This window comes from Mchenga conophoros, linkage group LG17, assembly GCF_057382185.1.
Source record: "Mchenga conophoros isolate Kocher_MC1m ecotype Shallow Benthic linkage group LG17, M_conophoros_male_GT1.1, whole genome shotgun sequence".
Lineage (NCBI taxonomy): Eukaryota > Metazoa > Chordata > Actinopteri > Cichliformes > Cichlidae > Mchenga > Mchenga conophoros.
In genome coordinates this window covers 13,368,447-13,390,892 of record NC_140542.1, presented here as the reverse complement: position 1 = coordinate 13,390,892, position 22,446 = coordinate 13,368,447, and the positions used below count along the sequence as shown (strand labels likewise).

Genomic DNA, 22,446 nt, shown 5'->3' with positions numbered 1-22,446 from the left:
TAACACACTTTTAGATCTGTCTTATACTCACATCACTGCGTTCACTTAAGTAATGAAAGCAGTGATGGATATTTATTGCAGCACTGCAAAACTGCCACAGGAGCCAGACTCACTTTGAAAATCATACTGAGGGGAAATGAGTGGGAACTTTTCAAAACCATGTTTTCTCGGACTCCTGGACCGCATTGCTTTTACAGAATTGATCATCTGTCGAATTCTCCTAACAGGCCTCCTAAAGCTCTGACACGGCAAATGATAATCTTATGTGGTATTGTGTTCCTGTCTGAGGCGTTATGTCAGCTGTTCTGAATAATCTTCCAGTGGGAAAACTGCTGCCGATGTTTTTCTGCGTCGCTTCTACCTCTGGACCACTCTAGAGTACTTTTCGTAAAGCTTTATAATTTCAAAGAATTGTTTTCGTCTCCATCCTATCATTTTCCACGTGTGCGGGTGTGTGACACTTCGGGTTGACGCCGGCAGGGTTTCCCCAGTGTATTACTGTAGATCGGCCGCTGTGTGCGCGCTGATAAGCTTCGCAGGAGGGAAGCAGGCGGGCCTAGCAGAAGCAGCAGGTGCACCCTCCTCAGCATCCCGGCTCCGCCCTCCCTCTGCTCACCATAGGCTGGGTGGATTTAAGCGGGCCCGCCGGAATGATGAGGACTTTCTGACCCTGACTGATATCAAAACTCGACGGCTTTCAAGTTTCACAGGTAAGACGGCTTCGATCAGCCTGCGAAGCGCACAGTGAAGTTAGTCTGCGTGGGAGCGCAGTGGGTTAACCTTTAGTAGTTTTACTTAACTTAATCATTCTTTACTAAACCTACACAAGCCTACTTTCAAAACACACACAAACACGAGAGCGTGTGATATTACTACGTTACAGGAGCAGACAGTGGAGTTGTCCCGTGCGTCTTTTTGGTCAGAGATGAACCCCGACGTGGATTACGGAGGCTCCGGCAGCAGCGGCAACGGCAAGCTGCGCCAGTGGCTCATCGAGCAGGTGGACTGCGGGAAATATCCCGGTCTGGTTTGGGAGAACGACGAGAAGACCATCTTCAGGATACCGTGGAAACACGCCGGGAAACAGGACTACAACCGGGATGAGGATGCCGCGCTTTTTAAGGTAAGAGACCCGCATCCTCCGGGGTCCGCCAGCCACAAGCGAGCTGCGCCTTTCAGAATAAAACAACAGCAATATGTGTTAAAGTATTACAAACTTTAGAGCTGTTAAACTCTCTTATAGCCTTTTAATGATGTGTGTAAAAATAATTAACTCGATTAGGCGTCTTAGTAGCGTTTGAATATTCTCTGATGCATTATATAAAAAAGGGTTTTGCTGTCTTTCATGAAATTCGCTCCATACATTAGGATGCGATTATTTCCATATAAGAATATTTGAACCATGCTGTAAAAAAAGTCACACATTACTGGGAGAGCGACGCAAAACAACTTCTTTAAAATGACTGTGTGCTCCAAAGAAGCCACTTAACGAAAATAAACGAAAGTTTTATTTTATAATTATTGGTGAAGAGTTAGTAACTAGTTATCAGCACCGGGAGGATGTTCTTCTACAGGCCGTGCAGTCGCAGTTAGGAGAGGCCAGGCTGTGTGATTCTCTCGCGCTAAACTTGAGGGAGGTATTCTAAACATTTCCCCGCGGACCTGTCTGCAGGCCTGGGCGCTGTTCAAAGGCAAGTTTCGGGAGGGCATCGACAAACCCGACCCGCCGACATGGAAGACACGCCTGCGCTGCGCCCTCAACAAGAGCAATGACTTTGAGGAACTGGTGGACAGGAGCCAGCTGGACATCTCGGACCCCTACAAAGTTTATCGCATCATCCCCGAGGGCGCCAAGAAAAGTCAGTCCCCCTTCGAACAAAGCGTTGAAAAAAGTTTACTGCAGCATGAATTAAGCTGGTAGTAATACTGAAAGCTGATTGGGCTACAGCGGCAATAACCAAACTGGATAAAGGGTTTTACTGATGTGTTTTATTGTAGTTATTATTATTAGATGATCACAATCTGATAATTAGTTGTGTATCAGACATAAAGTGGAAATTCTCTGACTCCTCAAACTGTCAAAGCACCAGCTCAAGTCATGCTGAAGTACTTGCATCGATGTGGACTTTTCTAAATGTACTGACAGAAAATGTGTTCAGACATTTTCTAGAGCGCTTTTCTAATAAAAATGTTCTTTCCCGCATGCAGGGCCCAGACAGGAGGACAGTCCTCTGAGCCCAGGGAGCTTTCAGATGCATCCCTCCTACCCCTCTGTGCCGACTCAGGTGATTTTCCTGCACATAGAAACAAGTGGGGCGGGACTAAAGTAAGACAGAGAGAATTAGGGAGGTTGAAGACACAGACAGTGTCATATTGTGCATGCATGGATGACCTTACAAACACAAGTGAAGGGTAATGATGTGCATCCCCAACTATGACTTGTGCTGACTTCAGGGGCTGATAGAAACTCTGGAGTTTTTGGGTCCTTTTTAGATTTCTTGGCAGCAACTGATTAAAAAAAAAAAGCACACAATTTATGGCAAAATATGTTTTTGCCACACTGTAAATGCTAATTCTCATTTACCAAATTAAATGTTGTTGCATTTAACTTTATCTATCCTAGTTTATTTAAAGTTATCTGTACTTCCTGCCTGGGTAATGAAGAGTATAGTTATGCTCTGCTTTACTTAATAATTTACATTTGTTTTCATAAAGTATGGAACACGTCTACAAAGGCTGCAGATGCTTAGTTTTAAATCCGTACTTTAGTAATGTGATGTCTATTTCTTAGATCTCAGTTTCTCGGACATGGTGTAGTTTCAGATGTTACTCACCATAATTGATTTTTCTGCACTGATTAATCTGTGTGACCTATCCTTTTAAAGTACTACACACTCAAAATGAACAAATCAGCTTTCTCCTCTCAAGTTGATTTAAGTTATTTTTGTGAGTCAGCGAGTTGGCGTTATCTTTTCATGCAAAAACAAATCAGAGTTTATGGTGCAAGGATTTTATCACTAGCTTAAGCAAAAATCTATGGATGAAGAAAGAATTCTGCAATGGTCATATAAAACAAGTTGCAAAAAAGTCCTTATAAGCCTACTAAAGAGTAATGTATTACAAAAGCATCATGCAAAGACTGTTTGTTGGTATCTTATGATCAAAGATGTGCACTCAGCTAACTGCTTTCCTCTCTATAGATGCCACAGTACATGGCGAGTCCAGAATGCGGCTGGAGAGATTACTGTCAGGAGCAGGCCTCTCTGCCCGAGCTGCCCTTCACTCAGTGTCCTTGTCCGCCCCGCACCCTGCCGTGGCAGGGCTCATCCATGGAAAATGGTACACGGCTTATTATTTAGCGTGCAAAATAAAAGCATTGTTATCAGTTTTAGCATTGCCTACATAGTTTGTTCTGTGTGCAGGATACCAGCTAAGAGCCTCAATTTACTCATACGGTCCAGCTGAGAGTCAGCCCTCGCCTTTCACACTGGACGCCAGCATCAGATCAGCAGAGGCACTTTCAGGTACACGAATACTTTCAGTTCACTTTTTCCCCTCACGCTATAAAATCAGGAACTCTCACCAGAATCCTCTGCTGAGAATTAAACTTAAGGTCCTATTTTTTAAAAAAAAAAGCAAAAATCCATCTACATAGAACAAGCAGCAAATGCATATTTACATAAGCTCAAAACAGCTGAAAATGTCACAGTATGACACAGATTTTAGCATTTAAAGGTACAATTAGGTTGAAACTGCGTAATGCTGTGCAGAAGTCAGAAAACTACTAATTTCACCTGAGACTTTGTTCCTTGGCTTTATTCAGTGCAGTTTAATTTCAGTTCTTGCATTTAGTGTATGGATCTGTATCATGCTGCAGGCTGCCATTTTTATTAACTGTACTCTGACTGTCCATAACAAACAGCAGACAGAAAATCAGCACCAAATTTAATAATAAAGTTAAATATCTAGCAACTACAGAGCCGCTATCAGTGGAATTTCATGAGGTGGCTATAATCTAAAATGTATTTATTTTTAGGTAAAGCTGGTAGCTTGATTCAATAGACATGCGGCTAATTTTGAATATTTACTCTGCCCCCTAGAGGCTGGAAAAAAAGGAACGCAACTTTAATCAAAGCTGACGACCGAGCGTGTTCAAACTAGCTTTGTTTTTTGGTCTAGTTTTAGTGACATGTGAAGGAATTTTGTATCTGATGCAAATCGTTCTTGCTTGTGTTTATTTTGATCATATAAACAATACACAGAAAACCATTTCCAAAAAAAATGCAGATTGCTGTCAGATTCAGCAGAACGCTCCTATAGAAGTACAAGACATAGCAGCATGTAGAACGCTGAAATAATAATATACAGCAGCACCCTGCGACTTTGGGCTGTGGTGAACATTGAAAACCTTACGTGCTTCATTTTTAAAAAATAAAACAAAGACAGTCCATAAAAGAGTTTAAAAAAAAAAGAAATTTCAGCTAACTTCTACCTGTGTCCTCCTCTAGACTTCCGTCTGCACGTATCCGTATATTTCCGGGACTCTCTGGTGAGAGAGGTGACCACTTCCAGCCCGGATGGCTGCCATATCACTCCTTGCAACCCAGATAAGCACTACCTGACGCCTGGAGGTCATGAGTTGGTGCCCCTGCCTGTTGACAGCCTATCATCCCAGAGGAGGCCAGACGAGTGTCCTCCGAGTCCACCAGCCAGCCTCGAGAGGGGAGTGTTGCTGTGGATGCGAGCAGATGGGCTCTATGCCCGGAGGCTGTGCCAGAGCAGGGTGTACTGGCAGGGAGGCCCGTCGCCGTACGGAGACAAACCCAACAAGCTGGAGAGAGACGTCACCTGTAAACTGCTCCACACGCAGGACTACCTCACAGGTGAGAGGACACAAACTCAAATCAGCTCAGGATCTTTGATCAACAATCACTTGTGCTCGAAAGACTAAAAAGTTCTCACTTTTTTGGGTTAGTATGTTACTATTCTTTTAAATGAAGGCCTATCTATGGTGCCATGCCTAATTCACCAAGTCCCTGACCTGTATCTTAATCATCAGCATGGTGTACTGGACAGAGCTTGGTTGATATGTTTTAATCTGATTGATTCACTTAAGAACTCATACCAGCTGGCACCTTGCTGTACATAGAAAGACTAACACCAACTGGTCTAAAATTTGGATTTCAGTCAAGAACTCTCCACCTCAACTCAAAACTAAATCCACTAAATGTAATTAGCAGTAGAACAAACTGAGACTCATTACTCAGCTGATTTTCTGGAAGTCACTTCATGACATACTGTGCCAGCCAAGAATAATTTCTTAAAGAAGTATTTTATGATAAGCCGAGAGTCACATGAAGTCTACACAGCCACATCATCCCGCCCACATGCTAAGCAGCTCCAGCTGTGACAGCTAATTGTATTTGCATACATGGTGTGACCAGGACTTTCCATTCGAATCACTCTAAATGTCACACCACTTCAAGTGAAATTCGCTTGAAATCATCAATTCTGATGTGTTTTAGGTGTCAGAGCTGTTACTGATGCATTTTTGTCCTTTTGCCTACTTGCAGAGATTCAGAGCTACGGGCTAAGGCCGCCGTCCCGCTTCCAGGTCCTCCTGTGTTTCGGAGATGAGTGTCTGGACCCACAGAGACAAAGAAGGACCCTCACTGTGCAGGTGACTGCTGCCCCCGAGTTTAACCACTGATTATGATCCAGAGATCTTTCATTTTTTTCTCATTTTGTTTATGAGGATCAGTGAAGCCTAATATTTACTGGGAAGCTGACAATAAGTTCGAACTGGTGTTCTTAAAATCAAAACTAAGATTTGAAAGGTTCAAAGTAGAGTGCTGAAACTTTAAAGTATGGGCTGAAAAGTGAAAAATAGGATTTGAAAGTTTAAACCTAAGATTTGAAAGTCTGTAGGACCTTGTTCATAGTCATAGCGTTGACAGTGTTTCATAACAAAATTTGGTTTCTAAATAAGTCGCACTGAGATTCAGGGCCAGCCTGGTTCCACTGTCACCCTCCCGAGACTCTGATTTCTATATAAAGTGAAAATGGATGAGCCAAGTGAAGGTTCGTGCCTTTTAGCTACAGATTTTTGACACACTTTCAATCAAACTAACCACGTAGCTGAGCTTTAACCAAACTAGGAATGGTTTGCCCTTCTCTAGTTTGACTTCTCAAAATGGTTTCATAAAACAAAGCTGGGAAAGTTGAAATAGCGAATCAACCTTCCTGGATCTCTGTCAACAGTCAAACGCCCATAAATAATAAACTATCAAAAACCAAACAGCTTGGGAGTGTGTCACAGAACTGCAACAGAAGGCTTCAATATATCCCAAACTCTAACATCCTAAATCAGGGGTGTCCAACTCTAGGCCTTAAGGGCCGGTGTCCTGCAGGTTTTAGATATCACCCTGGGTCAACACACCTGAATCAAATGATTAGTTCATTACCAGGCCTCTGGAGACCTTCAAGACATATTGAGGAGGCCATTGAGTCATTTATATCAGCTGTGTTGGATCAAACCTGCAGAACACCGGCCCCTGAGGCCTGGAGTTTCCCACCCCTGCCCTAAATGAAAAATGAAAGGGTGTATTGAATTTTTTCTTTTTTTAATTGAGTTTGGCAAAAATACCAACTACTTTTTCACTTTTTTTTTGGGTAAAAATAAATAAATAAATAAATAGTGCTATGCTGAATGGATTTTGCTGACCTCCTTGGCTCTCATGTGTTGCAGGTAGAGCCTCTGTTCACCAGGCAGCTCCTGTACTATGCCCAGCAGCCGGGCAGCCACTACTACCGCAGCTATGAGCATCCAGGAGTCACAGAGCACATAAATGCCTCCGAGGACTACCAGAGGGCCATCACACATCACCACAGCAGCAGCCTGCAGGAGTGAACTTTGCGGGTTTAAGTGACTGTTGGAAATGTCACGATGACATTTTACACGACAGGCAAGAAAACTCTGAGATGTGGACAAAGTGGACAGTGGTATACAAAAATTGATGGACATTAAGTCAGCAACCATCTGCCCTGTATGGTTTTTGTATCTGTGTGTGTGTGTGTGTGTGTGTGTCTTAAGTCAAAAATGCAGTGTTATTTTTTCCCTTTTTGTATTCTTTTGGGCATAATGAGTATTTTGATGCTTACTCGTAGACAGTATTAAAAATGAAGGTGTTAAAGTATTAAAGATGATTGAGATGTCATCCACCGGTTTTTAAAGTTCCATTTTGAAGCCTCGCGATGAACATTTTCATTATCGCTAGTTTGGTTTGCTAACGACTTGTCACTTATAAGCTGTTAGCCAATGAGCATACCATTTTAAACCTAGTGATCAAGATTTCTAAAAAAATTTCATGTTTTTTATTCAATGTGAACCAAAATAAGTGACTAGGACCATAAACACATCAGGAAAGTGTTTCCAGAGGTCAAGACAGAAAGCAATTTTCCCAAAGACTTTGATATAATAGGAAGTCTTTTTGCAGTCGCAAGTATTGCCATCTGGTACCTTTCAGATAGAATGCAAGTTTAAGGTACTTGGCGCATTAGCTTCATTTTTTCAGACCCAGAGGTCGTATTTTTGTACTGTCTATGTGCTTACTATGCAAATGAAACTGACAGCTGAGGTGATTGTATCATAGAAAACTGTGAGTGAAAGTTTTGTGCCTTAAAAAAAATTAGCAAATGAACCTAATCACTTTCTATGCCAATAGTTATATTAGATCTCTAGCATTCACAAACCACTCCAATCCAGGCAACAACTAGTAGCTGGTTAGCTAAGATTAGCCTAGCTTGGCTTAGTTATAGACTAGGAAAAAAATAAGAGAAACAGTTTGAAAATTACCAAATGTACCTTCTGTTACTTTCTAATGAAAACCAGTAAACATGTTATTTAGCGCAGAAACTGCAGCTATGTTCAGAGAAGAGCACAACAATTGTAAATCACCTGTAAAACTAACCACACCAATGAGGTGTCTATTTGGAGATTGTGCACATGTGCTATTTTGTCACATTTAGTAAATCTGGCCCATAATTTTCAAAAAATTAAACTCAAGAATCTAATTTTATATCTGGACAAAACTATGGAAGAATTTTCAGACTTTGTGCTAAGGTAATATAAGCTAATATAAGCTAATAACCAAAACCATAGCTAGCCCCTGCTAGCTAAGGAGCTACTGGCTCCAGTTTGATGTTGTTGTTTTTGTATTCAACTGTCTGTTATCATACTTCTTCATTTGACTGTCTGCAAGAAAGTGAAGCAAAAGAGCTTTTGTATTTTTTAGTTAATTTTTAAAAACATTTTTCCTTGTAAATACATTTCTGTTAGGAGACACTATCACCATCATTTAGTAAATTATGAATGGAGTCTTGTGCCTGGCTGTGTTTATGTATGTGTGTGTGTGAGAGAGAGAGAGAGCAACTCAGGGAGCTGATTTTAGATAAGCTTTTTAAACTCAATTTTATATCAAATAGTGATGTTAAATGTGACTGTTATATAGCAGATCTGAGAAAGGGTTAAAGTGAACATTTGTTGTTGTTGTTGTTTTTAAAGTGTCATTTCCTTCAAAAATAAATAAATAAATGACTAAAAACGTAACAAGTGACAAGATCTCTTCATAACTGTGTGAGCTCTATGGTAACATCAGCACTACGCGTGAGCGTCTGAACAGGAAATGTGGTTCAGATGCAGGATGTGACTGGTTAATCAAACACTTGGTTATCACAAACAATATGATGACATCAAGAGGGGCGGAGAGAGAGGAAGAGGTTGGTTTTCCGTGCAGCGCTCGAGAGAGCCTTCCTGGTTTCTGCTCATAGATTACAGTCTGTTTCCACTTTCATGGAAAACAACCATAAAACCCCACAACAACAACATTTCTGTAACTGCCACAAAATATTTTTGAAGAAGAGCAAGGAAGAAAGGAAGATGTCATTAGTTTGAGGTTAAAAACAACTCAGAAAGCTTACTTTGAAAACAAAATGCCTTTTCAGCAGGAAGGGCAGGGTGGGTAATTACACGGCTTTGGACTCAATCTTTTTGATTGCATCTTTTTTTTTCTCCTAAAATCCAAAGATATTATAGTTCAGTTTAATTGATGCAATTTTAACTGATTTCAATATTTTTAAAAAATGTATCAGCAAAAGATGCATCAGTTAATTGCAAAGTCACTGTTGGTTATCTTTCAAATCATTATGGAGGAATTTTGTGAAACTCTTCTTTACTACACATCATCGGGATTTGCGGGCATTTGTTTATGCACAGGTCCCATCACAGCATTTCAGTCAGGTGGCGGTCTGGCCTTTAAGCCATTGCGACGCCTTGATTTTCTTTTGCAGCTATTCTGTTGTAGATTAACTGGTGCGCTTGAGATCATTGTCCTGTTGCACGATCAACTTTGTCCAAACTCTAGCGGTCAAACATATCTCTGTTTCAGCAAGACCATATATACAACAACTTACATGTATTCTGCACAGCATTTGTTGCAAAAACAGTCCAGACTGCTAAAGTTCCCATCACATTTTACACACCATCCTAACATAGAATCGATGGAGGTTGTAATCAGTGAAAGGTTTTGTGGCGGGGCTAAAGTATCACATCACATTATATATAAAATTATGTACAGTACATAGGCCAACATCATGATGTCAATCACAATAGCTACAGCATCTTATTACCTGGAACAAAAACAAATCAAAAAGTAGGACATGTCTAAATGCCACGCTTTTCCAGTCTTGTTCCAGTGTTTTTCTGCTTCTTACTAATCTTGGCCACTTCTATAAAATGTTTTCTTCTTTTGAGCTCAGCTGTAAAACATCTGTCTTAAAAACAGGTACAATCGAGGGGACAACTTTTCTGTGATGTGTCAAATTTCTCCATCCTTTTATTTACCCACTCACAGCAAAGAAAACTGCAGATCAAAAATGTTTTTGTTGTTTTTTTAAAGCAGGTCTTGTCATATTGTCTCCAGAATGGAACAGAATACTGGTGAATAGAAATAAAAAAGAAAGAGAAAAAACTCCCCTTTCTCACCTCTGTTACTGTAAACAGAGAGCTGGTGGAGAGCGGATAAGGCTTTGGGGTTTTGAACTTATTTTGTGAATGAATCCGTGGGAGGCAGAGTGCTAAGTTTAGAACGCAGAGAATCAAAACAACTCTTGCCTGCTCTCTATGGCTTTCCCCTACTTGTAGATGGGAAACCAAGTCAGAGAAAAAGTCTGAGGTCGATGAACGTAGACAGAAATGCACAGGTGTGGTTTGTACATTCAAAAGCTGAAATTTAATGGGTCATCTCCTGCTAGAAAACACAACAGCAGATCTCGACAGTGTCCTCAGTTAACCCTTTGTGTCTCGTCAAACTTTCTCATGTGAGCTGTGGGCGTGTCTGCCCGGGCGACTAGACCTACCACAACTGCTCGCTTAGGTCCCTACACCCACACAGAACCACACTTTCTGTTGTCGCTCTCTTCCTCTGGGATCTGTGTCTTCTGCTCGCTGCCCCGAGTAACGGCCCACTCCGTCCCCACCCTGCATACACCCTGTGTTCATGCTCCTCCCTGACAGCTAGATGCTGACATGCCAGACAGAATGAGTGAACTGGTGAGCTGCAACTCCAGAGATGAATAGCTAAACCCGCTACTGAGCCATGGTGCAAACAAACCAACTGTCTGCAAGTGTGCCTTCGTTAGAATTTCCACTACTGAGCGTGACATTTGGACTGCAGATAAGTTTAACGACTATAGTCGAACAGTCACCATACATCACGTTTGGACCAAAAATATCAGTCACACCCTTACAATCTCATCTCCAAGCCAACAATTGCTCAGCAAGCTGCTTTTTGCAATCAAGTCCTCCCTTGCAGTGCTTTTAGTTGTTTTACATTGTAGCTGAGAGTATCAATACCGACTGATTCAGAAATACTTGTCTTACAGAAGCATAGTTGTCACAATTTTGTTTCTATACCCAACCACAGTGGATCGAAATGACAAAACCAAGATGTGATTAATGTGCAAACTTTCAGCTTTTACTCAGGGGGTTTTAACAAAAATATTGCATGAACTCTTGAGGTTAAAATCAAGGTTAAGTCCCTTCATTCTCACAGACCTACAATTAAGTGGAAAGATTTTGCACCTTCCAACGCTTGATGTTATCTTTGAAGAACTTCAGTGGAGGTTTATTCTGAATAGAGAACTGTCTATAGAGACACTTTGCAGTAGCCTTCAGAATTGCCTCAATGCTTTGTGCCATTGCATGTTATCTTGCTAGAAGAAGACATGGACATGTTAAGCAGCAACATTCAGGCAGACTGTAGCATTTAAGCAATGCTCAGGTAGTATTGAGGGGCTCAGTGTGCACCAAGAAACCGCTGATACAAAATAGAGTAGATCCAAGTTTGATGTTATATAGGACAAATTCTGTGAATGTTGCAGAAGTAATTGAGATGATTTTCTGATCTTCAGTTATCTAATTTTGGTAAACTTCTGCAAACTGTAGCCTTAGTTTCCTGTTGTTAGCCCACAGGTGTGGCATTCAGTTATCTTCACTGCTGTAGCCCATCTGCTTTAAGGTTTAATGTGTTGTGCATTCAGAGATGTGCTTCTTCATTCACTCCTTGGTTGTAATGAGCTCTGACATTGACATTTTCTCTTTTTTAACCATTCCCTCTAAACCCTAGAGATGTTTGAGTGGGAAAATCCTGCACAGCAGATATGGAGATATTGCAGATGTCTGACAACTAACCATGTGATAACTTGCAGACCACTTTTGGACAATCACGGAGACACTGTTGGGTCAAACTAATAAGGTCCCAGTCACAAACGCTTAGAGACTGGTCTTTGATCATTTGGCAACAACCAGTTGGGGTGGTGAGGCAGAGTATTCATTGACTGGTTAGTTGCTAGAGATTGATGGCAGTCTGCGAACTCCCATTTGTTTTCTCTAGCAACCCACCTGTTGCAAAGGAAAATGGGTATTTCCTAATCAGTTCATAAAAGACCCCTTGTGATTAGTTAAGTTGCTAGCATATTGCTGCAGCTGTCTTTTAAATGGAAATGATGGACTTGTGACAAACCCTGCCCAGCTGCTCTCTGAGCTGTAGTTAAACTGTGAAAAGTGCAACAAAAACAATAAATATAGACTGTTTGCCTTCAAAATAAAAGCTGTGCCTTTTTAATTGTGTTGGGGCACAACTTTGAAGGCAAGCAAACTGCCACTCAACTAGTAGTTAGCAAATGTTTGCAGACCAACTACAGGCAATCTGCTAGCAATAGCAAACGCTAGGGTTTTTTTTAGTGGCGCAGCTTCTTTGCAACCACTTTCACCCAGCAACGTTCAGGAACCACTGCAAACCAGTTGGGGAATACAAACTTATCCTTAGCACCCAGTAGTTGTATCACATTCAATACGGCAGACAAGGCATGGCATTGGTTAAGAAACCTTAAAACATTATATAGTGGCCAGTAAGGGTATTTTACTTTACCTCCTACAAACACAGAACAAAGATTAAATAAAGAAAGAATAATGTTCCTTAGACTACTCTATTTTTAGAAAGAAAAAAAAGGGCAAAGTTTACAACAGCTTTTATGAAGTCAGTTGTAAAACATGTCTGCATGCTTGGTCACCTTTTAAAGGAACATTTACATGTGAGTTTAGCCTTTTTTGCCGCACTTGCTAGTGTCCATGCATCTGTAGAGGTGTAGCTTGCATTTCTGTTCTCATTTTGTCATTACTTAAAACACTAATAAAGACATTGTTGAAAAAAGGAACTGGTCAGTCTGGTCAGACGAATTAAAGACATGAAAGCTCTTGTACATTTTCATGTAAACTTTGCATGAATTTCATGATTTTAGCCCTTGCATAAGGTAAGCACGATGTATATAGACATGTATTTCACCAGTTGTTAAAGTTGTTTCCTTTTATACAATGAGTGACATCATTCTGACAATTCAAAATAAATGTTTTATAACTGATTGTCTGTTGTGTCAGACCTAAGTCGCTGTGTATTTGGTTGCCGTTTATGACAAAACCGAATATACGGCTTAAACGTGAGGTTCTTGTGCTTGTGAAGAAAGGTTTGCAAAATTGCATCAAGACTTGTGGAAAAATGTTGGACAGATGAGACCAAAGTGGTGGTGTTGGGCCATAATGCACAACACCATGTTTAGTGAAAACCAAACACCTCATACCAACTGTCAAATCCGAGTGGTGCAGGGGTGTTGATTTGGATTTGTTTTGCTTTGCAGCCACAGGACCCAGGTACCTTGCAGAAACTGAGTCAACCAAGAACTCTGTGCACAAAAAGTATTCTAAATGACTGAAAAAGGAAAGAATCATGGTGTTACAATGAAACACAAAAGTCCAGACCTCAACCTTACTGTAATGCTTTCACCTTAAGAGTGCTGTGCGTAAACAGATATCAATGAACTGAAGCAATGTTAGGAAGAAGAGTGCAGCAAATTTCCTCCAAAATGATATGAGACACTGATAAAGCTACACAGAAAATATCAAGTTTTTGCTTCTCAAGGTGGTTCTACAACCCACTGAATCCCACTAGCTTGTACGAATCTATGTATATGGTGCCACATGCAGGTTCTGTGTTTATACATAGTTAAATAAAGCTGTTTAGTACACCCTCTTTAAAACACATGTTAAATCAAGCATTCGTGTATTACTGGGTTTTTGGCAGGGTAATACAAAAGAATTTACCGCAGTCTTAAAGAAGCATTTTTTTATTAATGTCTCATGAGGTGAGAAAAAAATGAGTTGATGGTAAATTCCAATGATGGTGTTTTATTAGAAGAAAAGCATCAATATAACTGACTCACAGTTAACTGTGGTTTCCACAGATGAAGCTTACTGACAAACATGCTGGATTTCAATGAAATGTGATGGGACAATAAGGCTGCATGAAAAGGATTAAAGCAGTACAATGCTTTCAAAAAACAAACTATCAACCATGCCTAAAAATCCTGACAGGATCAGGATCTGATCCAGTTCCATGTAGCTCACAGACTGAGATTTTGCAGCTCTAGCTGAAGGCTGATGTTTAGTTAACTTACTGAGCAATACAGGTGGCACAGTACATGAAAACCATCTTGTTGTCATCATCATCATTTAAAAAAATCTTGTTACTTTGACACACATTTCATTCAGAGTCTGCAGCTCCACATCCCACTGACAGACTGTTCCTGAACTTTCTAGAAACAAGCACATTAGCCACTCACTTACTACTTGTCAGTACGTGAGTGGCCGTACATAATTAGCATACCCAACGTAACAGGGACTGTCCTGCACAGTAACAATGAAATCGACTCATTTAGTGTCTTCGAGATTAGATGAATACACACTTGTGTTTAATCGAGTAAAGCAGAAATTGAAAGTGATGAGTAAACAAAAAAGTGATAACCGAAGAGATACAGGCAAAGTTCATTAGCTAATAGATAAGACACAGACTTCTGTTTTGGGTGGTGGAGTGGATGAGATTTATCTCTTGATGGGCTGGACAGAGGAGGCATGGAAGCAGGTGAGCTGGAGCTGCATGCTGCTCTTAAACTTGTTCAGCAGCTCTTCCAGTAACCTGCAGATAATATTAAAATTAAAGATTAATCTCAAAGACACAAAGGAAACGCCAAAAGGTCACAGTCCCTCCAATTAGTAACATATACCGGAATCAGACTCACTTCTTATCGGCGCCGCTGTGTAACTGAGGCAGAGACTCCAAAGCCAGTTTGAAGCTGGCGCTGAAAATGAGAAGCTTAGTTAAAAATGTCACATAAAGGAACCCATTTATGAACGATAGAGAACTAGAAAACACAGTTCAAGATGGGTCTGTGTGTGTATGCGGGCACACTAACCTGCCATACATGAACATACACGCGCACCCAAACACACACACAGAGGCGCACATCACAGTACATGCACACAACAGAACCAGATTACTTTCACTTCCTTTCCAAAACCCTCCAACTAACATAAATAGGGATTGTAGTGAGGGATGTGTGACTGCTAAGATTTATGTCCGTGACATCCACAGCCATAAATCACTGGGCACATATGTGGGACTTCCTGTCTCTGCCACTGTGGGGATCTGTATTTGTCGCACTTACTTGCTGTCGGCATTTAGGTATGTGGCTATAGCATCTCTCAGAGCACACAGTTCAAGTCGAGCCTGTATGGGGGTTTACAGAAAAAGGGCAACAACGGAGATGTAATCATGTAATCATCATCAACTGACACCAGATGGTACCTTGAACTGAAATATGGCTTTATCAAAAATGACAGGTAATTCCCCCCAAGTGCGGTGGTCGACTTATGAGTCAGGGTCCTACTATGAGTGAGAAACTGCTCTGCGACTGCGGGTATGTGCGTGTGAGTGTGTACCTACCTGTAGGGCTCCGTTTTTGCTGAAGAAGGACACACACTGCATAAGACGGCACATTTCATCCGCAACGGACTCAACGATTCTAGACAAAACCCGAGGAACCAGATCCTTCGAGACTGTGAACACCTGACACAGAAAGAAAGAAAAAAACGTCACGATGGGAGACGAGGTGGCAAAAGCACCTAGTAGAAGCAGTGTCTGACAAATGAGTGATGAGTTTTAAAGGCATTCAAGCACCTCGGCATGAACTGCAATAATATTGACCAGAGCCTCCTTCAGGTAGTTCCTTACACCTGTGAAAGAAGAAGGCACAAAGTGAACAAACAAAGATCCAGATAAAAAGCAAAACATCAGACATGTAACAATTAGCCATGAAAGGAAAGTGAATCTGTTTTGTTTATTTACAGCTTCTTATATCTTATATGTATATTTCATCTTAACTATACATCTTATACTTGGCCACAGTTTCCTCAGTTTAACCCCACTTTTAGCTTTCTCCCCCTCAATTTATGCCAGCTTTCTTCAGATTGGTTGCCCCTCATAAACAAAAGGTTTAACCAGCAGGTGGGTGGGGCTTCACAGCCACATCTGTGTGCTTGGGATATCTGTTCTCACTGACATGAGAACAGATGATGTCAGTAAAAAAAAAAGAAAATGTGAGACAGCATGTTCAGCAGTGTGAGCCTGAGCATTTGTACATACTGTTGACCTTGTTATTTGAAACTCTGGCCATGTTTAGATGAACATCTGCAATTCTAACACTATATCTCTGGCAGAACAGACTATTGAAAACTCATCTTTCTCTCTTTATTTGAAAATTCAGGGCAGAGTCGTTTTCACCAGAACCTGTAGCAGCTCAACAAGACTGCAAAACCATGTTTCTCTAAGATCACAGCCCCACCCACAGCAGAGCCAAGTGGCTGTTTGATTAACAGTCCATCTGGATTTCTGATAGAAATGTGCCAACAGGATTCATTATTAGCCAAGCTAACACTGTGCCAGTGCAACGTTTTCCATTATTTAATTTCCCTCGTCTGTGAGGAGGATAAGGGGCAGATGAGTTAGTGTGCTGTGTGGAAGCTTCAAAATATAACATTACGTTGACGGTGAAACAGTCAAAGGCAAAAACAGAAAGAAAGTACTGAAACCGGATTCTTAATGCTTTGCAGCACCCCACACACAAACTTGAATCCCACACAAAAAAATGCACCAAGTGAAAGTATCATATCCTAGAACTGTGGTTTTCTGTCCAAAATGTTCCTCTTTCACATGTAGTCCAAACACACAAACTCACAGGCGACAAACCAGATCAACGCTCACAACTTTTCATCAAGATTAAGCGCCGTGCTATGAACTGCTGCCCACCTGAGACGACTCGCGCAGCTCTCACACAGTCTGACATGTTGCTTCACATCCTGTACTAAGGTAGACCACACATTCACAGTCAAGTTTCACCTGGGTTTGGGGTGCACTGCGTGAGCGAAAAAAGTCAAGCTACAACTCAAGTGTACACACATATCGCTGCACACCTACAGCTAGACACAAAGGCCATGAGCGCCTTGGGAAGACTGATTAAATGATGTTAGTGGTGTTTACAGTAAGTCATCAAAGAGCCGTACTTTACACATGACACATGTGAACCACAGCTACAAAGATTAGACACGAGAGACTCTGAGCTGTCATCCCACAGCCCTGCTAGGGGCTTAAATATGATTCTACCAGGGTCAGTTAGTGGTTGCTGACGGTGATTTCCTTCTGTTTTATCAGCGCAGGGTAACTGGGTACCTGTAGGTGTTTGGCAGTCTCTCCAATCAAAATAGCCAGCGTAGATGCCGGGCTCCAGGGAGCCTGCGATCGGATCAGCTCGTCTCTCAATGTAGGCTTCAAAGAGTTTCCGGTCCAGCCCCCGTACTGCGTCCACGCTTACCTGGCAGGTCAAGAACACACGATGTTACTGCAATGATTAGATACTAGGTAACAGATTCTCTATCCCCAATCCACACATCATTAGACATGCACAACACAATAACAAGAGATCCATATTATAATACACTATTTACTCAGCGTGCTTTGCAATGACGCACTACTTGTTTGGATTTTAATGCAGCATTTTTATCTTAGTTGTACAGATTAGCTGAATCTTTGCTGTGTTAGCTTATTGACATGCCTGTAATTTTAGCTTCAGAGCTGCGAGCAGAGAAACCTGATTCCATCTCTGTGAGCAGGTTCTAACATTAACACTAAAACGTTGATAACGTGAAGATGTCAGTGTCTCCTGTTGCCTTTTACTTTAAGTTACGATGACAATCTTGCCAAGGTTGTCTTGTGAGCCGTATGCATCAGTTTAACAGTGGTCTGAATGCATACAGACGCCTAAAGTTACATGTGCATTAGAAAATTCCCCATAAACAGAGATAACCAGTGCTTTATAGCATTTTATCTCACAAACCCACACTTCCAGTCTGAAATAAGATGAAACCTACTCCTCAAGGATTCATGCTCACCTTCTCCGATCCAGACTGCTCATAGGTGCTCAGAATTGTGGCTACTCTTCACTGGAGTTGTTGCTCACTCGTTACAAATAAAACAAGGCTTTTGCTCAAAGTTTTCTCTGTCTCTGTGGTGGATATGTTTTATTGAAACAGTGAGGAACACCGATGTAAAAGCATCTCAAGAGCTTCATCAATATTTAACTACCATAGCCAGTGATGTTGCCTATCTCATGGCTTTACTTTTGAAAACATTAAAAAGTCACACAACAAAAGAAACACTTTAAAACCTGCTGTAACAGGATGCATGATTCTCCTTTACATCAACACATAACAGTGAAGTTTCTGATTTCCATGCCTATTGTTTTAAACTGCAGGCTGTGGCGTTAAAGGCTTTATTATGGAGTGTGGAAGCTGTGAGTAATTTTACTTTGCAGTCCATGTTGAAATCCTGTATCCTTCATGAACTGCATGAATAATTTAGATTGTGCATATATCAGTGACTTCTCAAGTTTACATGAATTCATTGAGAGTTTATTGCATTTCTAACTATTTACAGTATGATTACATGAGGCGGCAGCTGTGTGGCAGATGTGTTGTGTGGGAATTCTTATTTTTCAGATTTGCTTTTGCAGCTATTTTAACATTTGAAGATTACAATCTAGACAAACTGTCACCCATACGTATCTAAATATAAATGACACATGAGAATCGGTTTAAAAATGATATTTCAAAGAAAATGGCTGTAAACTGTTTTTACTGGAAAACCAACAGAATGCTTCTTTGCTTTGTGATTCAGTCATTAGTCATTGTGTGCAGCTGGATGAGTGTGTACGTGTGAAAGAAAAAAAAAACTAGGGTGACAGTGAACTGAGCTTCCAAGACCACGACCTTTATTTTTTCTGTTGTATTTTTCTTTTAAAGAAGAGTCATCGCTCTGCTTAGAAGAGACCAGGGGACAGCTTTGTTGTTAATGACACCGCAACGCATTTCTCGCCAACAACACTGAGCGCTCCTTCCTTTGTGTGAAGTCTTTTTTTCAAAGCACAGTTGCAGATTAGAAGTGTTGATACTGACCCGTGTGATCTTCTCTGTCCCCGTGAAGCTATGTTTCTCAAAGTGATGGGCCAGGTTCAGGAATGTGTGTCTCTCGAGGTACTGGCAGTTACTCAGGATTATCAGTAGACGCTGCTCCTATACACACACACACACACACACACACACACACACACACACTTGAATGCTTTGACTGCCACAACACAACATTGTCACAGCTTAGGTTCAATTTACAGACTGTAGACCTGGATTTGGATTCTGGATGTTTGGATGTAAAAGTGCATGCAGAAGTGCCTCAAGCCTGTTTCTATTGGCCAGCAGAGGGCGACTCCTCTAGTTGCAAAAAGCAGCCCCAATGCATAGACGTCTCTTGGAAAACAGTCCTCACCTTTCTCGCTCTTTGACCTCAGCAAACACTTCTGATGAGTTTCGGGTCTCAGTTGCTAGTTTCGAGTCTTACTGAATACAACACGACGTTAATTTTTATAAATTATGGCGTGCTCAAGGACCAGTGAGCAGGGTACACTTTAGGCTGGGACACTAGCATTTGAGCATCATGACATTCACTCCATTCTCCTGATATAAAGTTTAAAACGCTAAACCAGCAACAACTGACTCAAGGGGACATCATTAACCAATGACAGCTGCAATCCACATCATTTATGTTCAAAAGATACACAGTGTATGTGGCGTTCATACCACCATGATGATCAGGCTGAGCTCTGTAGCCTGTGGTTAAACTTCCTAACCTGAAACCTATGACAAACCTTTAATCCTCGTACAATTCTGGAGAGGTTCTTACAACCACAATGTGCTTTGCTTTCCAAAATATGTCCTTGGTTTAAAGTTGTGGTTTCAGTGAAGCTTGGAGCGCTCTTTTTCTCACAATGTCTTTGTGAATATTGTCCAGTGCCTGTGTTTGATGTCTGGTAGAATGGTTGCCTGGCCTAACTGCAAAACAAATCTACCTTAGTGTAGGAACCTGAAACTACTTTTAACAAGCTCTCACTCGTTAAAATGCCCATGCTTTTAATATTCACCCTTACAAACACACAATAAAGCATGCCAATTAAACGTGTGCACAGAGACACTGTCAGAATGACATTCTGATGCCTACAACATCACTGGCAGGAGTTTGCAGTCCAAAATTAAGCAAACCAACCATGCTCCAAAAGCTTAGTGGCCTAAAGTAAACTGATGTCTTTGTGTTAATAGCAGTGACGCACTGTCCAAGTTTGCATGTACTGGTTGCTAGATTGCCAACTCACAAAAACACCCATTTGTATCATGACTGACACTAGTCTTAACTCTGGTCATCTGCTCTCAGTCAAGTCTGGCAGCATATTCAGGCTGGGGAAACCCCTTCTGCACCTTGCTCCATTTCCCCTTACCAGAAGCACTCTACGCCCTGCCCTTCTTCCTCCTCTTCGTCCTCCCCTGCGCTTAACCCCCTTTGCTAACATCTCAAACAAGTTACAGGAAATAAGGACGTCTCTACTTCTTGTCCACAACCAGGAAACAGACTGATAACATTTCGTGGTTCGAATGAGTGACACATGTTTGTCTAGTTGTGTAAAGGAGGGAGCCCACGCTCTGGTGTGACGCTGGCAGTTGCCACATGTGCGTTTTCGAGTGTTTAAACCTCATACGATTTAAAGAATGTAATAAAGAAAAACACTGTGCTTACAGATGTTGGAGTAAAGCCCTCTTGAATGCCAGTAAACCGATCAGGAGAGGACAGGTCCACTGAAATGTTGCTGTACACATGGGAGAGATTTTAAAATGTTGTCCAAGTGAAGCACAGTAACCACAGAGATGAGAAAAAAAATCCTCCAAATACTTACTGAGATGTGTTAATGTCTCCATCTGTCTTAGTACTCAGCTGCTCCAAACTGTTTACAAAGACCTATGGAGACGCATTTATCAGACATGTGAAAAGACAATTTTAGGTGCATCACTAATATCTTACTCTGTGATCAAAACAGGTTAGTACAGACTTAGATCTAAGGTACACTGAAACAGTAAAGTGGACAGTGTGTGCATGTCAACACGTAGGGTTATCTTCACCTCACAGTAAATAAAAGACCAAATAAAATCTTAGCAGCTGCTCTATGACTGAACAGATGTAAGACAAATATAGAACACAGAGGTTTTCAGGTCTATATATGACTTTGGTGATCAGTGCACAGGGCCTCAGGGCAAGAGGCAGGATAGACCCTGGACAGGTCACCAATCTGTCGCAGGGCTAACACAGACAATCATTTGTACACCATGTTCACACCTATGGGCAAATTAAAATCACCAATTAACCTAACCCCACTAAGTGGACATCTCTGGACCATCTGTGGCACCTGAAGAAAAACTCACACAGACACAGGAAGAACATGCAAACTCCACACAGAAAATGAACTGCAGTTCCTCAATGGCCAGTTGAGTCTCCTGTGCTAAAATGGCCAACTTAGAGCATTAAAAGGATATTCTCTTCCTTCTAAACAAGTAGCTGATTTATTTTTTATATTCTATTCATGTGAAGTGCTCAAGTGTTAAATGTTCAAAAGTTAGAGATGTGGCTGCTTTGACTGACAGGAGAGCCAAGACAGTGAGGTGTAGCTTACAGCTGCCTGCTAGGACCCACCTCAACTAATCCAAGTACAGTACGCCTCAGTCAAACAGGCCCAGAGACTGGTTAGCAACGCCCCTGGCAACCTCTGACTACTAGAGGAAAATGATGTCTTTCCTGACCGTTTGGTGGAGGCTCCTGGTAGTCGCAAAGCGAGAGCTGCCAGGAAGCCTTCTGTGACTGGTAGCTGCCAGATGGTTGCGTTTTTGCTGTTGCTACGTTTTAAAGCATTTTAAAGGAATTGTCTAAAAATATATACCTGCCTTATGATACAGATCATCAAAGGTAAGTTTTAGTAAGTTCATTTATAGAATTTTATTGTTTTTATTTAGCACTAATTATATGTATCTCTTTATTTGCCAACAATGCTTGCTAGGAGTAGCTGACTACACCCGACTCTCATCCAGATTTGGCCACTTCTGTATTCGATAAACAACATAAACACATGAAGGCTGAGGCTTCAAAATGTGGAAATCAAAACCAGTGGTAGACATCATGGTGGCTACTTCCATCCTATGCAAACAGTCTTTGTTCATAACAAAATCCTATGCATGTTCTTGAAAATAAGTGTACACGTCTTACCTTCATGATCCTCACGCTGAGCTCTGCAGCCTGGTCCTGGACCTGCTCCAACTGCAACACCTGTGGAAAAGAACGTAACGGTAACGATGCTTTCTTGACGTGACTAAAGCTGTTTATTCTAAAATTCATAAAGGATTTCTTTGTGTTGAACCCTGGATAGTTATTTCATAGTTTCTGTTAACAGCAGGGTTTATACTTTACTACTTTGCGAAGTGCTGAATTAAAACCATCCAAGTTTTGATATCATTTCTGTTTGCAACAGAAGTACCGTGGCTTCAAATAAAAGATCATCACATAAAGCAACTCCACA

General features: G+C 41.2%; 2 protein-coding genes across 2 annotated transcripts in view; one reads left to right on the top strand and one right to left on the bottom strand.

The window, feature by feature from the left end:
- The first annotated feature begins 637 nt into the window (after nucleotides 1–637).
- irf4b (interferon regulatory factor 4b) lies at nucleotides 638–8,602 on the top strand. Its single transcript, XM_085251787.1, has 9 exons — nucleotides 638–710; nucleotides 884–1,123; nucleotides 1,673–1,859; nucleotides 2,209–2,285; nucleotides 3,201–3,339; nucleotides 3,423–3,524; nucleotides 4,509–4,883; nucleotides 5,574–5,680; nucleotides 6,749–8,602. The coding sequence occupies exons 2-9, from the start codon at nucleotides 926–928 to the stop codon at nucleotides 6,908–6,910; spliced, it is 1,347 nt and encodes a 448-aa protein (XP_085107913.1). The 5' UTR covers nucleotides 638–710; nucleotides 884–925; the 3' UTR covers nucleotides 6,911–8,602.
- A 5,119-nt stretch (nucleotides 8,603–13,721) lies between these two features.
- The window catches only part of exoc2 (exocyst complex component 2), a 51,245-nt gene continuing 42,520 nt past the window's right edge, over nucleotides 13,722–22,446 (bottom strand). The window contains exons 19-28 of the mRNA XM_085252056.1: nucleotides 22,137–22,196; nucleotides 20,779–20,840; nucleotides 20,622–20,691; nucleotides 18,956–19,072; nucleotides 17,175–17,316; nucleotides 15,627–15,682; nucleotides 15,393–15,515; nucleotides 15,115–15,176; nucleotides 14,689–14,748; nucleotides 13,722–14,585 (exon numbers count right to left, since the gene is read on the bottom strand). Coding sequence (XP_085108182.1) covers nucleotides 14,492–14,585; nucleotides 14,689–14,748; nucleotides 15,115–15,176; nucleotides 15,393–15,515; nucleotides 15,627–15,682; nucleotides 17,175–17,316; nucleotides 18,956–19,072; nucleotides 20,622–20,691; nucleotides 20,779–20,840; nucleotides 22,137–22,196 — 846 coding nt within the window. The 3' untranslated portion in view covers nucleotides 13,722–14,491. The remainder of the gene's footprint in view (nucleotides 14,586–14,688; nucleotides 14,749–15,114; nucleotides 15,177–15,392; nucleotides 15,516–15,626; nucleotides 15,683–17,174; nucleotides 17,317–18,955; nucleotides 19,073–20,621; nucleotides 20,692–20,778; nucleotides 20,841–22,136; nucleotides 22,197–22,446) is intronic.

What these genes read in the sequence shown, in the direction of transcription:
- irf4b (XM_085251787.1), top strand. Translation starts at nt 926, where the DNA reads ATGAACCCCGACGTGGATTACGGAGGCTCCGGCAGCAGCGGCAACGGC. An exon ending in AGGATGCCGCGCTTTTTAAG is followed by an intron (nt 1,124 to 1,672) that starts GTAAGAGACCCG and finishes ACCTGTCTGCAG; the next exon opens with GCCTGGGCGCTGTTCAAAGG. An exon ending in GGGCTCATCCATGGAAAATG is followed by an intron (nt 3,340 to 3,422) that starts GTACACGGCTTA and finishes TTCTGTGTGCAG; the next exon opens with GATACCAGCTAAGAGCCTCA.